This window comes from Passer domesticus, chromosome 11 (assembly GCF_036417665.1).
Source record: "Passer domesticus isolate bPasDom1 chromosome 11, bPasDom1.hap1, whole genome shotgun sequence".
NCBI classification, from domain to species: domain Eukaryota; kingdom Metazoa; phylum Chordata; class Aves; order Passeriformes; family Passeridae; genus Passer; species Passer domesticus.
The window spans coordinates 1,889,342-1,901,999 of NC_087484.1; the positions used below are offsets into that span (position 1 = coordinate 1,889,342).

Sequence of the window (12,658 nt, forward strand, 5' to 3'; positions counted from 1 at the left end):
GTGTTCCAGAGGAAAATCCAGCTGCTCTGGGAGGAATCACCCACTGAACACATCCCGCCCTGTGGCTGGAGAAGATTTTCACCTGGAGAAGGCTTTGAGATCAATCCTACTCATTCTAACATCAAATCTCCACAGGAAATTTCCTTAAAATGAGGAATTCTTCCCATATCTGGGGTTTTTTTTTGTTGTGTTTTCCCCTATATACGTTACTGCTCCCAAAGAAAACAGTTTCAAGCAGTGCAGGTCTCAGAAACTTGATTTTTGTGTTCAAAAAAATTCAATTTTGGGAAATTATCCCGGGAAAATGTTTGTTTTGGAGCTTTGTGCTTGTCCTGCTTGGATCAGGGTGGCTCGGGGTGTGTGTGTCATTAATTCTTAGGGCAGGGTGGGATTGTTGGGGTGTCCTGTCCAGGAACTGGACTGGATGATGCCTGTGGGGCCATTCCAGCCGGGATGTTCCCTGATTTTTGTACTTCAGCTGCAAACCCGTCCCTGGCCGAGCTGTTGGGAGCTCCTGGAGCTCCCTCTTGTGCCGAGCCTCACCTGGAGCAGCAATTTCTAAATTTTCCTAAAACCTCCTGGGTTTTCCTTCTCCATCCCACTCCTGCCCTCCCATCCCTGCTCTTCCCCAGCCTGGAACCCCCTCTGCTGTCCCCATTCCAGCACCAGGTGACATCTGGCACAGCTGTCACCTCCATGCAACTGGAGGAATCCTTCCCAGATCAGCACTTTTTGTTCCCTCTCCCTTTCCAAGGGAAAAATGAGAGCTGGAAATGAAAAATAAGAGATGGAAATGAAAAATAAGAGATGGAAATGAAGTCACTCTGCTCCTGGCTTAATCCTGGTGGGATTCCTGGTGGAATTCCTGGTAGGATTGCTAGTGGGATTCCTGGTGGGATGTCCTGTGCACATCCAGCAGTTGGACTTCAATGATCTGCTCCAACTCAGGATATTCAATGATTTGAGTCAGGAGATGTAAAAATACAATATATTTTACCATTATTTATAATTTATGACTGTTATACATCCCCCTGTTTATTTTTTGGAGATATTTTGCTGCTTCTGGGTGAGTTGCAGAGCAGGTGGAGAGTTTTAGGCATCTCTTCCACAGAAATCAGTGGGAATCTTCTCTCAGATTTTACTGCAGATCCAGAGCCCTTGCAGCGAGTTTGTAGATCAGAAAAAATAAAATTCTCACTCTCCTTTGCTTTTTAATTCCCTAAATACCATAAGCCCCCCGCATTCTTTGAGTCCAGCACACAGACAGTTTTATTCCCAGATTTTTGCTTCCTGCTGTGGTTTGAAGGTGCTGCAGCACTCTGCCCTGGGTTTTATTACACAGCCCAGATTAGCCAGACCCAAGAAGAATTTGGGTGAAAGGAAACCAGAGCTTTCCATTTCCTTATTCCCAAGGAGTGTTGCAACACCTGCTAGGCTGAAATCCCCTGCAAAGGGACTCTGTGCCACAGGAACGGGGCAGGATCCACTCCTGAATTAAATCTCCAAGCCCTGTGTCTCATAAAATGCTGATGCTGAATGGATTTGCCAGGATTAAGTGATGATTCCAGAGGCTTTGCTGGGGCTGGGGGAGGGAATGGCAGCCCTGCCCCAGAGGAACCTCCAGCCTGGAATTCCAGCCCCCCTCATTCATTCCCAGCCGCTCATTTTCCCTGGAATCTGGCACTGGCCACAAGGAGGGCAACAACCCCAAAAAGCAAAGCCAGGGCTCTTGAGGGCGGTTTTGTTTCCCAAACACAGAAGGAAAACAACATTCCCAGGAACAAAAGGGTGTCCATGTCATCCCGGGGCCGCCTCACAAAGGGACCCCTCGGTGAAAAGGGGAGCCAGGGAATTTTATCCCTTTTCCCTTTGGCTGGCTCCAGTTTCCAGAGGAGACAATGGATGCTTTTCTCAGCCCAGACCTCCCGACAAAGGAAATCCTGGGGCAGGGTTTGGGGTAACACCTGGGGGAATATGTTTTACATCCCAAAAGGCTCCAAAACCCAGCCCTGGTGTGGGAGGTGAGCCCAGAATAATTCCTGAGCTGTAATTCTGGTGTCTCCCATAAATAACTGCGTGTTTCTGGTGCTCTAAATCTGCATTTTGGGACTCTCAGAGGGATTGACTCCTGGAGGTTCTCAAATAACTCCCCAAATGGTTATTTTTGGGAAATAGAAGCTTTTGGATCTCCTAGCCAGTAAATTTAAAGGGCAGTAAATCCCTGTTAAGGTGCACCTGCAGATTTAGGGGATTTGGACCAACATTTGGTGCAGGGGTTGTGGGATGCCCTGGCACACACTGATGCAGGTTTTCCCCATCTCATCTTCCCCTTGATATCTGAATTTTAGTAACAGCAAATGTAATGAGACTGAATTTACAGGGAGATCATTTTATTCCTCTGATTCCAATGGAAATCCCTATGGAGGGGGATATTTTCTCTAGTATGTATTTTCTATTTTTCCATGTATTTTGTCTAGTCAAGCATTTAAAATCCTACATGAAACATTGCTCTTTTTCTATGTAAATGAAATAATTTTTACTCCATGCAGTATTTAAAGTTCTCATCACAAATTAATCCCCTCCACCCCCAAATTTAAGCTGGAAATAGAACAACTATAAAGGAAAAACCTAAAGATTATTTTCTCATTAGTTTTCAGGTTCATTTCTCTCAAGCATTTAATTCACAATTTGATCATTTAGGGGAAAAAAAAAAAAAGCAGATTACCATGCAAATTTGCTCTTAGTAAAGGGAATTTAACATGTGTTGCTCTCATGATCCCATAGAGCTTTTTCACTTTCCCTTTACCCCTTTCCACACTCCCAGCTCAGGGAGGGGATTGTGATGCCAAAAATCTGCATTTTAAATACAGAGTGAAACATGCACCTTGCAGAAATAAATGGACAAACTCCACTGCAGAAATAAATTGACCTTGCAAAAATAAATGGAAAAATTCCTTCTCCTTTGAGTCTTCAAATGTCAAAACTCTCCTCAAAACTGTCCAGACAAATTCCTGCTGAGTCTGGTGGTACCCAATGAGATAAAAGAGGAGCATCCCTAAAATCCCCAAAAATCTTTGGGGTAGAGCCTAAACATCCCAGCAGCATCCCAGGGTTTGAGGGAAGGGTTGGATTTCTGGGATTTTCCTGGGATTTCAGTGTCCCCGTGGTCCTTGCAGGGGCTTTGCAAATCCCAGCTTTTGAGGGAAGGGTTGGATTTCTGGGATTTCAGTGTCCCTGTGCTCCTTGCAGGGGATTTTGCCAATGCCAGGGTTGGATTTCTGGGATTTCAGTGTCCCCTCACTCCTTGCAGGGACTTTGCCAATCCCCCCCGTCCCCCCTGCAGGCTCTCATTGGCCACAGCAGCAGTTGGGATAAAATAAAACTGATTCTCTCCCAAAATAAATTCCCTTTTTCCAGGTGCCATGGAGGGGGGGTCCTCCTGGGAGCAGGACTGTTTATAAGGTAGGAGAGAGTAGTGAAATTTAAGATAATAAGATTTGTCTGCAGAAAAAATTCCTGTCTATAATCAATGTATAACTGCGTGGGGGTTAGGTTTTGGTTTTTTTTTTTTTTTCTCACACGTCTAAGAACTAGAAATAATTAAATAAGACAGAGTGCAGTCATCTCCCTGATATTTAAAACTGATGGATTTGGGTTAAATTCCTGTTGTGAAATGGAATGTCTAGAATTTTAGAGAGCACACACACACACAAAAGTGTATTATTACCCTTTTATTATGGGAAATATGTTAATAATTAGTAGATATTCAGAGCCAATTAAATGTGGATTAATTTATGAATTATATGGCACTGCAGCAAAGGTTAATTCTTCCTATTTTGTGTCCTATTAATTATAATTTTAGTGGGGGGATTCCAATGAATGATTTTATATTCAGTGGTGGTGAATTAATGCAATGAAGAAACTCAAAATTTCAGTTTTATTTAAGTGCGTTTATTTAGAATCAGAGACTGGTTTGGGTTGGAAGAGACCTTAAAGATCTTCTTGTTCCTACCCCCTGACACGTAAAAAAGAAATACTAATAATTATTTAAGAATAATTAATATAGAAACAGTCTTGCCCATTACAATGAAAATCTGTTTAGTGATTCCTTGCTCCGAGGATTTAATTTTTTCAGGGTGCTGAGGTATAATTTGCTTATTAATTATGCTTTTGCAGTGTTTGACAGCAATCAATCAATCTGGCTGCAGGACTGGAGAGTGGCTGGGTTTGGGGCTTGTGGTGTGTGAGGAAAACTCAGGAATGGTTTGGATTTGAGATTTAGAATTTCCCCATAAATTTATTAAATCCCTAAAATCCCTGGGGGTGTGGTGTGTAAATAATGGGTTTATTTACTTATCTCCAGCTGCTACAGGATACTCTGGGATATAAACCCAGTGCTGCAGTGAGGATATTGTTCAAAAGGAGAAATTGGGTTTTTTTTCCCTTTTTCCAGATGATCCTTTTTCTGCTTTTTCTCCTTTTTTTCCTCCTTTTTCTGTGTGGCTGCAGCTGCAGGCTCTGGCTGCTCCCTGCTGAGAATCTCCCTCCACACCAACTTCCCGGGAAAACTCTTCATGGTAAGGGAAAAAATCCCAGCCTTGGACCAAAATCTGGCTCTGAAATCCCATTCTAATTAAACACAGAGAGGAGGGATAATTTATCCTTATGGGTTGAATGGTCCCAGTGGAGAAACTGCTGAGTTTTATTTCATTTTTTGTTAGGGTTGGCATAAAATGTGTGAGATGGTGTTTTTTGTTTGGATTTAGGTGTTTATTAGTTTTATTATTTAGATTATAGTTTCACAAATTGTGAGTTTTATAGTATTTTACTCTAAAAAACTAAAAATGGAGTTGTATCTTTCTTTTTATATTTTTTTAAGGATAAACTGTTTAATTAAGAAATTATACAATTTATTTTTATTTTTAATTTAATAACTACTTGTGGCTTGTAATGTGGATTTTTTATTTAATTATACAATACTACTTAAATTAATGAAGAAGGTGAAGAACAAGGATTTGCTTCTGCTTTGAAATTTTCATCTTTTTATATATATATATTATTATATTCTAAAACTTTAAAGTTTAAGTTTTTTTACTATGTGATCTTAGACACTTTTATTTAAACCACACATTTATAACCTTAGTTTTATCATTTAATTTTAGAAGTTTTATCTACAGCCTCAGGTCAAATGCAGTGTTCTCTTGGGGGTCAGTGCTAAATTCTAAAATCCTCAACAGATTCCAATGTCCAGCAGTGACCACTGGGGGTTTTATGTGGGGAATCAATTTTCCATTAAATGATTTTATTTTGTTTGAAAATGGTGAGGGAAAAAAAACCAAAACCCCCACTCTTTCATCTAAAAGGGAATTGTTAAAGATGGAAAGGTCCTGCTGCAGCCCCAAACGCTGGGTGTGGAGCTGGATCTCCTCTTGCCCTCTGGCTGACAGGCTGGGGGGGTCTCTCCTGGAGGTTTCCCATGCTGTGGAATTCTGTGGCTCCTCAGGAAGGTTGGGTTTCAGCTCCAGCAAGAAAGGGGCTCTGTTCCATCTGCATTTACAGGGGGACTTTGCTTTAAAAAAGGAACAAAAGTGCTTTTTGTGACGGTCACCTGAGAGGCAGCACCTGGCCTATAGGAAAAATCAGGGCTTTCTGCCTTTGTCCTTTCTCCCTGGGTCAGCTGAATCAGCACTTGAAAAACAAAAAGAGCAGATGTGAAAGGTTACACTAGAAAATCCAGAAAATCAGGCAGAAATAAAGGAAAAAAAATAAAGATTATAAAAATTTTGGTACACTTGATACTTTTCATTCCAAAATACCTGAGTTTGGAAAACTTGATGTTTCATTTTGTTTCCATTTTTTCTCTTAGAGAAAAGCTTTTTATTGTGTGTAGTTGTGTTGGACTCTGAAATTGTTATGGAATTCTCTCTATATCCTTCCAGGACCAAAGGGGGGTTACTATATTATAACTAAAGTGTGGAACCCAGGGCACAGAGAATATTTCTCTGTCTGCTCTGGGGTGCCCTGACCCCCAGGGCAGCACTGACTTTGACCCTCATTCATGGAGAAAGTTTCCTAGACTTCAAGATGGACTAGAATCCACAAAAGTGTGAAATAGATTACAGAGAGTAGTGTAGGTGTATCACTTGGTGAGAAATTTAGGGTTTAGGATTTTTAATATGTTGTGGATGGGAGCAAGATGGAGGCCACAGGGTGTCGTCCTGGGTTTCTTCTTCATGCTTCTTCTTCCTTCTTCTTCATGGGTTTGGGTGGCATTTTGTAATTAAACAGAAAAGTCTGCATTGCGGGGTCTTTGAGATCAATTATTTAGTTAAAAGAAAAAAATAATCCAGGTGTCAGTTCTTAATTAAATAATTTAGTCTTAAAAGACTTTGTAACGAAAAATTCTTAACCATTTTGTGCCTTCTAATAAAAAACTACCAAACTCACCAAAACAGTAGTAAAACTGTTTTACTAATAAAAAATAATAAACACTTAAATCCAAACACAAGCTACCATCTCAAATACCTTCAATCCAAACCCAAAAGAACCAACAACTAATACCCCAACACTAGATACGATACGATATGATACGACACGATACGACACGATACGACACGATACGATATGATACGATACTAAAAGATATGATACTAAAAGATACTAAAGAAAAACCCGTGACTGTCTGAGACAGCCAGGACACAGTTTGAGTGACTGGCTAATCACTCAAAACAACTTTCAAAGTCCAATTAACCAAATCACTTTGGGTATACAATCTCCATAACACATTCCGCATGTGCAAAAACAGCGGACAGAGCTCAGAATTGTTTTCTCTTCTTCTCTGAGGTTCTCACTGCCTACCCCAGGAAAAATCCTTGGGAAACTTGTGCCTGCTGCTCTGTGTAAAGAGAGCTGAGGCACAGGGATGATCCAGAGGGAGGTTTCACCGCCTGTCCGTGTCTCCCACAGCTGCTGCCATGCCGGGCTGCCCGCGGCCCGTCCCGCTGCTGCTGGCGCTCGCTGTCCCCGTGCTGGCAGCGCTGAAGGTGACCCCGAACGTGCTCTACACCAAGCCCAAACCTTCCCAGCCACCGGCAGCTCCCCCGTCAGTCCCGGGGAAAATCCCATTCCCAGCAGCGCCGGGCAGAGCGGAATTCCCCACGCTTTTCCCCTTGGAGAACTCCACGCTGGACTCGGCCGAGTTCTTCTTCAACTGCTGCGACTGCTGCCCGCCTGTGGTGGGGCCTCGGGGCCAGCCGGGCCCACAGGGACCCCCAGGTGTGCTGAGCCCTCTCTGCTGGGCTGGAAACGCCAAATCCAGCGGCTTTTCCCTCGGGAAATCATTTGGCAGGGTTTGTGCAGCTCATGGGGGAGATCTCGGTGATCTGCAGCTCTGATGCTGGGTGGTTTTGGCTGGTTTAGGGCTCCTTATCCCAGCAGCCCTGCATTCTTCTTCTCTTTCCCATCACAACAGCCTTGCATTCTCTCATCTGACTTCTGCAAGCACAGTCAATGTGAAGTGATATACATTGTATAGTCAGTTACCCCTAATCAATCTCTCTTTAACCCCTAACAGCTCTTCCCAAGGGGCAGCTCCGATTGCTGCTCCCCTGACTGGGACAGGAGCCAGGGAAGGGCTGGAGCTGTTCCAGGGCAGGTTTGGGGTGGATATTAGGATTTTAGGGAAAGATTCTTCCCCCAGAGGGTGCTGGGCACTGCCCAGGCTCCCCTGGGAATGGATGGGCACGTTCCCAAACCTGCCAGAGCTCCAGGAGTATTGGAACAGCACTGCCAGGGATGCCCAGGGTGGGAATTTGGGGTGTCTGGGCAGGGCCAGGGGCTGGGCTGGGTGATCCTGGTGGATCCCTTCCATCTCAGGATATTCTGTGATTCTGTGATTCTATGAAACGTGGGATGTGATCTGGATTTGTGCAAATCCAGAGCAGAAAAGTGAATGTCAGCGACATCCTGGAAGTTACAAACCAGCAGTGTGAGTGGGAATTCCTTTGGGACTACCCCAAATCCCTGCTGGCAGGAGGCCACGGTCCTCAATTCTCTGTCCCTGCCCTGAGCCGCTTGGATTCACATCTTTAATTCCACATTCACTTCAACCACGGCTTTGTGACCCCCAAAACTACCTTCAAGCAGTTTTGCATCTTTACTGAAGGTTTCTTTAATTTTTATTTTTATATTTTTTTCCCCATTGAAAAATAGGAAATTAAAAAAAAAAAAAATGGGTTCAATTTTAAAAATAAACAAATGAGGCACAAGAAGCAGCTCTCTACAAAGGACCTAAATATTTAATAAAATACACTTTGTGTCTTCTTTCTGCTGCTAAAATGCAAATCCACAGAACACCTAATTGTGCTCCTGCTCTAATGAATAGTGCATTAGCCTGCAAAAGTCCACTTTAATAGCACTAATATTGGAGATAGGTGATATTCATCTGAGGAAAGGTGGGAGAATAATGAAATAATTCTCCTTTAATCCAATGCACTCCAAGGATTTTCACTTCCCATGGCTTGGGAAAGGTTGGCTCATGGACATTGTGGTGGCTGTAAAGGGAGTCTGATCTCTCACCTCTTGATGGGAAAGTCCTTGTGGTGATTGAAGGTGCCATAGCATGCTCCCAGACAGGCACTGGGAATCTCTGGATTCCCAGGGGGATGGAAAAGGGAAAGGATTTCAATCCCTCCTTTCTACAGTGTGGGGCCCTCAGCCAGGTTCCCCTTCTATATTTGCAGAATTAATTCTCCTTAAGGAAAGGGACAATTCCAAAGCTCTGGTGGCTCCTTGGATGTGCTCAGATATTAAAGACAGATTAATTTCTGATGTTTTGTGAACCTCTGAGCTCCTGTGGCTCTGAGGCAGCTCAAAGTTGGTTTTAAAAAGTCTTTAACTACGGCCCAGAGTGAAAGGCAAAGCTGTGAGATTTGATGATGTCAAATAAAACAAGCAGCTCTTCCCAAGGTGATGGAATATACACTCCTCAATACCACAATACTCAGGTATTGATGAAAATGTTATTTATAAGTTAAACCTTGGAGTTACTGAGATATTTTTGTTGATTTTACAGGTCCCAAGGGGGAGAAGGGAGATGCTGGGCTGCCAGGGCTGCTGGGAACTCCTGGCCCTCAAGGTCCAAAAGGATCTAAAGGAGAAAGAGGTAAACCAGACTAACGGAAAATCCTGCTGTCCTCATAAAATACCACAAAATTATTAAAAAAACCCTCATATTTTTCAAAGCAAAAGAAGATTTCTGATAGGGATAGAGCCCTGGAGAGGTTTAGCTGGCATCAGTGCAGGGACAGGAACTCAGGTGGTGGCAGTGTTTGTTCAGGTGGAACAGGAGCAGCTGCTCATAAAGATCTCACTCAAAAATTCTTGTTCTGAACAGGAGTTTGAAATCTGGGTTCAGTTTGCTTTGGGTGAAGGACAGAAGTAGGAAAAAGCCACCACGGAATTTGTGTGCAGGTGTAAAATCTGCATTTCAATTTCAATCTCTCAGGCAAAAGAACTTCAGTTAAGATGCTGAGCAGTCATTATCCATCAGTATTCCTGAAAGGAAACCCTGCCCTTCATCCGGGGCCTGGAGCAGCTTTATCCTGGCAGGATCCTGCTGCTGCCTCTGGAGAATCACCCAGGGCCCCAGCAGCAGAGTCTGGTGCTGTTCAGTCCCTGCAGACCCTTAGGGAGTGATTTCTCCTGGAAAAAGCTTTTCGGCCAGCCTGGAATGAGGGATGCAGAGCTCTCACCTTCTCCACCTTTCATGAAACAGCAGCAGCTGCCTCGCTGTTGAAATCTGGGAGTGAGGTGGCAGAAATGTGAGCCAGCTGAGGCTCCTGAAGGTGTTTCCTCAAAACCCACCTTGCTCACGTCTGTTTATCAATGAAGTGAGGGCCACACGCAGATGGTCCCAGCGGGGTGTGATGTCTGCTGTGCTGCACGCACCAGCACCCATTAATTAATTAATTAATCAATGCTGGACTGTCCTAGGAGGAAAAGGGGAGCAAGGGGAGCGAGGAGCGAGCGGAAGCCCCGGTTATCCAGGGAAACCTGGGCTGCAAGGTAGGTGTGGAAAATCCAGGATTGCTCTGACCATTCTGGGTTTTACAGCAGCATGGAAGGACCAACCCCTTTGGATGGTCCTTCCATCTCCAGAGCAATCCAGTTTCATTGGATTTAATCTTTGTTTTTTATTTGTTTTGATCTTTTTTATTGGTTTTGATCTTCTTTTTTATTGGTTTTGATCTTTTTCCCCCTAGGTGAAGCTGGAGCCAAAGGCAATAAGGGCAGCTACGGCTTCCCCGGACTGAAGGGACAAAAGGGGGCTAAAGGGGACACCTGTGACAACGGCACCAAAGGAGACAAAGGGGACAGGGGCGATCCCGGAGAGCCGGGAGCGGGCGGAGAACAGGGGGACAAGGGAGAAAAGGGGGACACGGGGGAAAAGGGATACTGTGGGGAGCCGGGGGGCCGAGGGGCCAAGGGGGACAGAGGGGAAGGGGGCACCAAGGGGGAGAAGGGCAGCAAAGGCGACACGGGCACCGAGGGCATGCGGGGGGCGGCTGGCAAACAGGGAGAGAAGGGCGAGCAGGGCCGCAAGGGTGACAAAGGGGACCTGGGCCCCGCGGGCACGGCGGGCCCCAGCGGGCCCAAGGGCGACGCCGGCGCCAAGGGCGGCCGCGGCGCCCCGGGCAGGAAAGGCTCCCGTGGGCCCAAGGGCGCCCGCGGCGACGTCCCCAAGGCGCCGCGCTCGGCCTTCAGCGCGGCGCTGTCGCGGCCCTTCCCTCCTCCCAACGTGCCCATCAGGTTTGACCGCGTGTGGTTCGACGAGCGCCACGATTACGACCCCGCCACGGGCAAGTTCAACTGCAGCGTGCCCGGCGCCTACGTCTTCTCCTACCACGTCACCGTGCGCGGCCGCCCCGCGCGCCTCAGCCTCGTGGCCAGCAGCAGGAGGGTGGCCAAGGCCAGGGACACCCTCTACGGCCAGGACATCGACCAGGCCTCCTTCCTGACCATCCTCAAGCTGAGGGTGGGTGACCAAGTGTGGCTGGAGGTTGGGAAGGACTGGAACGGGCTCTACGCCAGCGCGGAGGACGACAGCGTCTTCACGGGGTTCCTGCTGTACCCCGATGGTTTTGAGGTTCTTCTGTGAGTTTATAACCCCGAGGAACATCTTTTCCCTCTGGGTGTGAGAGGAGAAAAGGGCAGCACTTTGGTCTAGATGTTATTTTTGAGAGGTTTTAACAAAAATGTTGATATTTGCAAGGCCTGGATTAGTTTGAAGAAGTCACGCATCCTTTGCCTGTTGTCCAAGCACCAACAGAACCAGAGTGGGGAGGGTATTTCCCAGCACAGTTTGTAATTAGAATATTCAAATCATGGAATTAAACTCCTCCCCAACTCCTGCAGTCCTTGCATGGCACAAGCTCCCTCTAGGAATCAGTTCTGATCACCTCTGATTTTGATAAAATGCCAGGGTTTGATTTGTAGCGCTCAGCCAGATGGGAACACGAGCAGTAGGTTCCTTGAAATGACCTGAAAAGATTTAAAGCTCTTTTATCCTTGAATCAGTATTATTTAGTGCTTTAGTCTTGGTCTAAAAGAATATTAGATCAGTATAAAAACCCTCCTAAATCTTGTTCTTAAACAAAAATAAATCTGAAACTTTCAAAAGTAGCTGAGAGGTGAATATTATATTTTATTTTATTGGCCTACTCAGACCATCAGGTTCTGAGCCTGTGATGCTGTGGGATCATCCTTGGGATCATCCTCACCTGATGCTTGGGATCAGCCAGATGGGAACATGAGTAGTAGGTTCCTTGAAATCACCTGAAAAGATTTAAAGCTCTTTTATCCTTGAATCGGTATTATTTAGTGCTTTAGTTTTGGACATGAATTATATAAAAAATTGTCTAAAAGAGTATTAGATCAGTGTAAAAAACCCTCCTAAATCTTGTTCTTAAACAAAAATAAAGCTAAAACTTTAAAACATAACTGAGAGATGAATATTTGTCTTTATTTGTCCACTCAGACCACCAGGTTCTGAGCCTCTGATGCTGTGGGATCATCTTTGGGCTGCTGGGAGGAGGAGGAGGTGGAGGCAGCCAAGAACAGACTTTGGAACTCCCTTGAGGTGTTGTGATGGCTCAGAGGATTTGTGGGAATGTTTAAAAAGCCTCACAGAGATCATTTGACCAGAAAACCTTAATCCAAGCTGGTTTCCACCTTAAAAATATTGAAGTATATTTTAAAAATCCCTCATTTTGAGCTGTTTTTCCTCATTTTTTTGTGCTGTGGCAGAATGATAGTGGATTGACTGAGGATGTGCTTTGTCTCATGATAGAGCCCTGTTAAAAAAAATGTCAAAATATTTATTCCCTTTCACTTCTGCTTTTATTTTTTTTGGTAAAACTGTCCCCTCTTCAGGCTGCAGTGAAGCATTTTGACACTGGATGAAAATAAATGCTCAGGGTTCTAATCAGGCCAGCAGCTCTTGTCAGTAATTATGAAAAATTATTCCAGACCCATAAAAACACCTATTTTTGTGGTATTTTCCATGTTTTTAATCAAATGTTCCACAGGTTAGCACTTAATTCTGTGATTTTAGGGGCAGGACTGGGTTTCTGAGCCAGAGGAACATCAGCAGCAGAGC

The 12,658-nt window shown here is 44.8% G+C and overlaps 1 protein-coding gene and 1 long non-coding RNA gene across 2 annotated transcripts; both read left to right on the plus strand.

The window, feature by feature from the left end:
* The first annotated feature begins 1,748 nt into the window (after nucleotides 1-1,748).
* On the plus strand, nucleotides 1,749-4,626 carry LOC135278671 (uncharacterized). The gene is made up of 3 exons (XR_010346127.1): nucleotides 1,749-2,021; nucleotides 3,418-3,462; nucleotides 4,510-4,626. It is a non-coding gene; the product is annotated as an uncharacterized LOC135278671 (long non-coding RNA).
* A 2,348-nt stretch (nucleotides 4,627-6,974) lies between these two features.
* On the plus strand, nucleotides 6,975-11,942 carry OTOL1 (otolin 1). The gene is made up of 4 exons (XM_064385105.1): nucleotides 6,975-7,275; nucleotides 9,074-9,163; nucleotides 9,994-10,065; nucleotides 10,263-11,942. The coding sequence occupies exons 1-4, from the start codon at nucleotides 6,975-6,977 to the stop codon at nucleotides 11,156-11,158; spliced, it is 1,359 nt and encodes a 452-aa protein (XP_064241175.1). The 3' UTR covers nucleotides 11,159-11,942.
* Nucleotides 11,943-12,658: the final 716 nt, after the last annotated feature.

Excerpts from the sequence above, each read along its gene's own strand:
- OTOL1 (XM_064385105.1), top strand. The coding sequence starts at position 6,975 with ATGCCGGGCTGCCCGCGGCCCGTCCCGCTGCTGCTGGCGCTCGCTGTC. Across the intron at positions 9,164-9,993 it reads AGGATCTAAAGGAGAAAGAG|GAGGAAAAGGGGAGCAAGGG; the intron begins GTAAACCAGACT and ends GGACTGTCCTAG. Across the intron at positions 10,066-10,262 it reads AGGGAAACCTGGGCTGCAAG|GTGAAGCTGGAGCCAAAGGC; the intron begins GTAGGTGTGGAA and ends TTTTCCCCCTAG.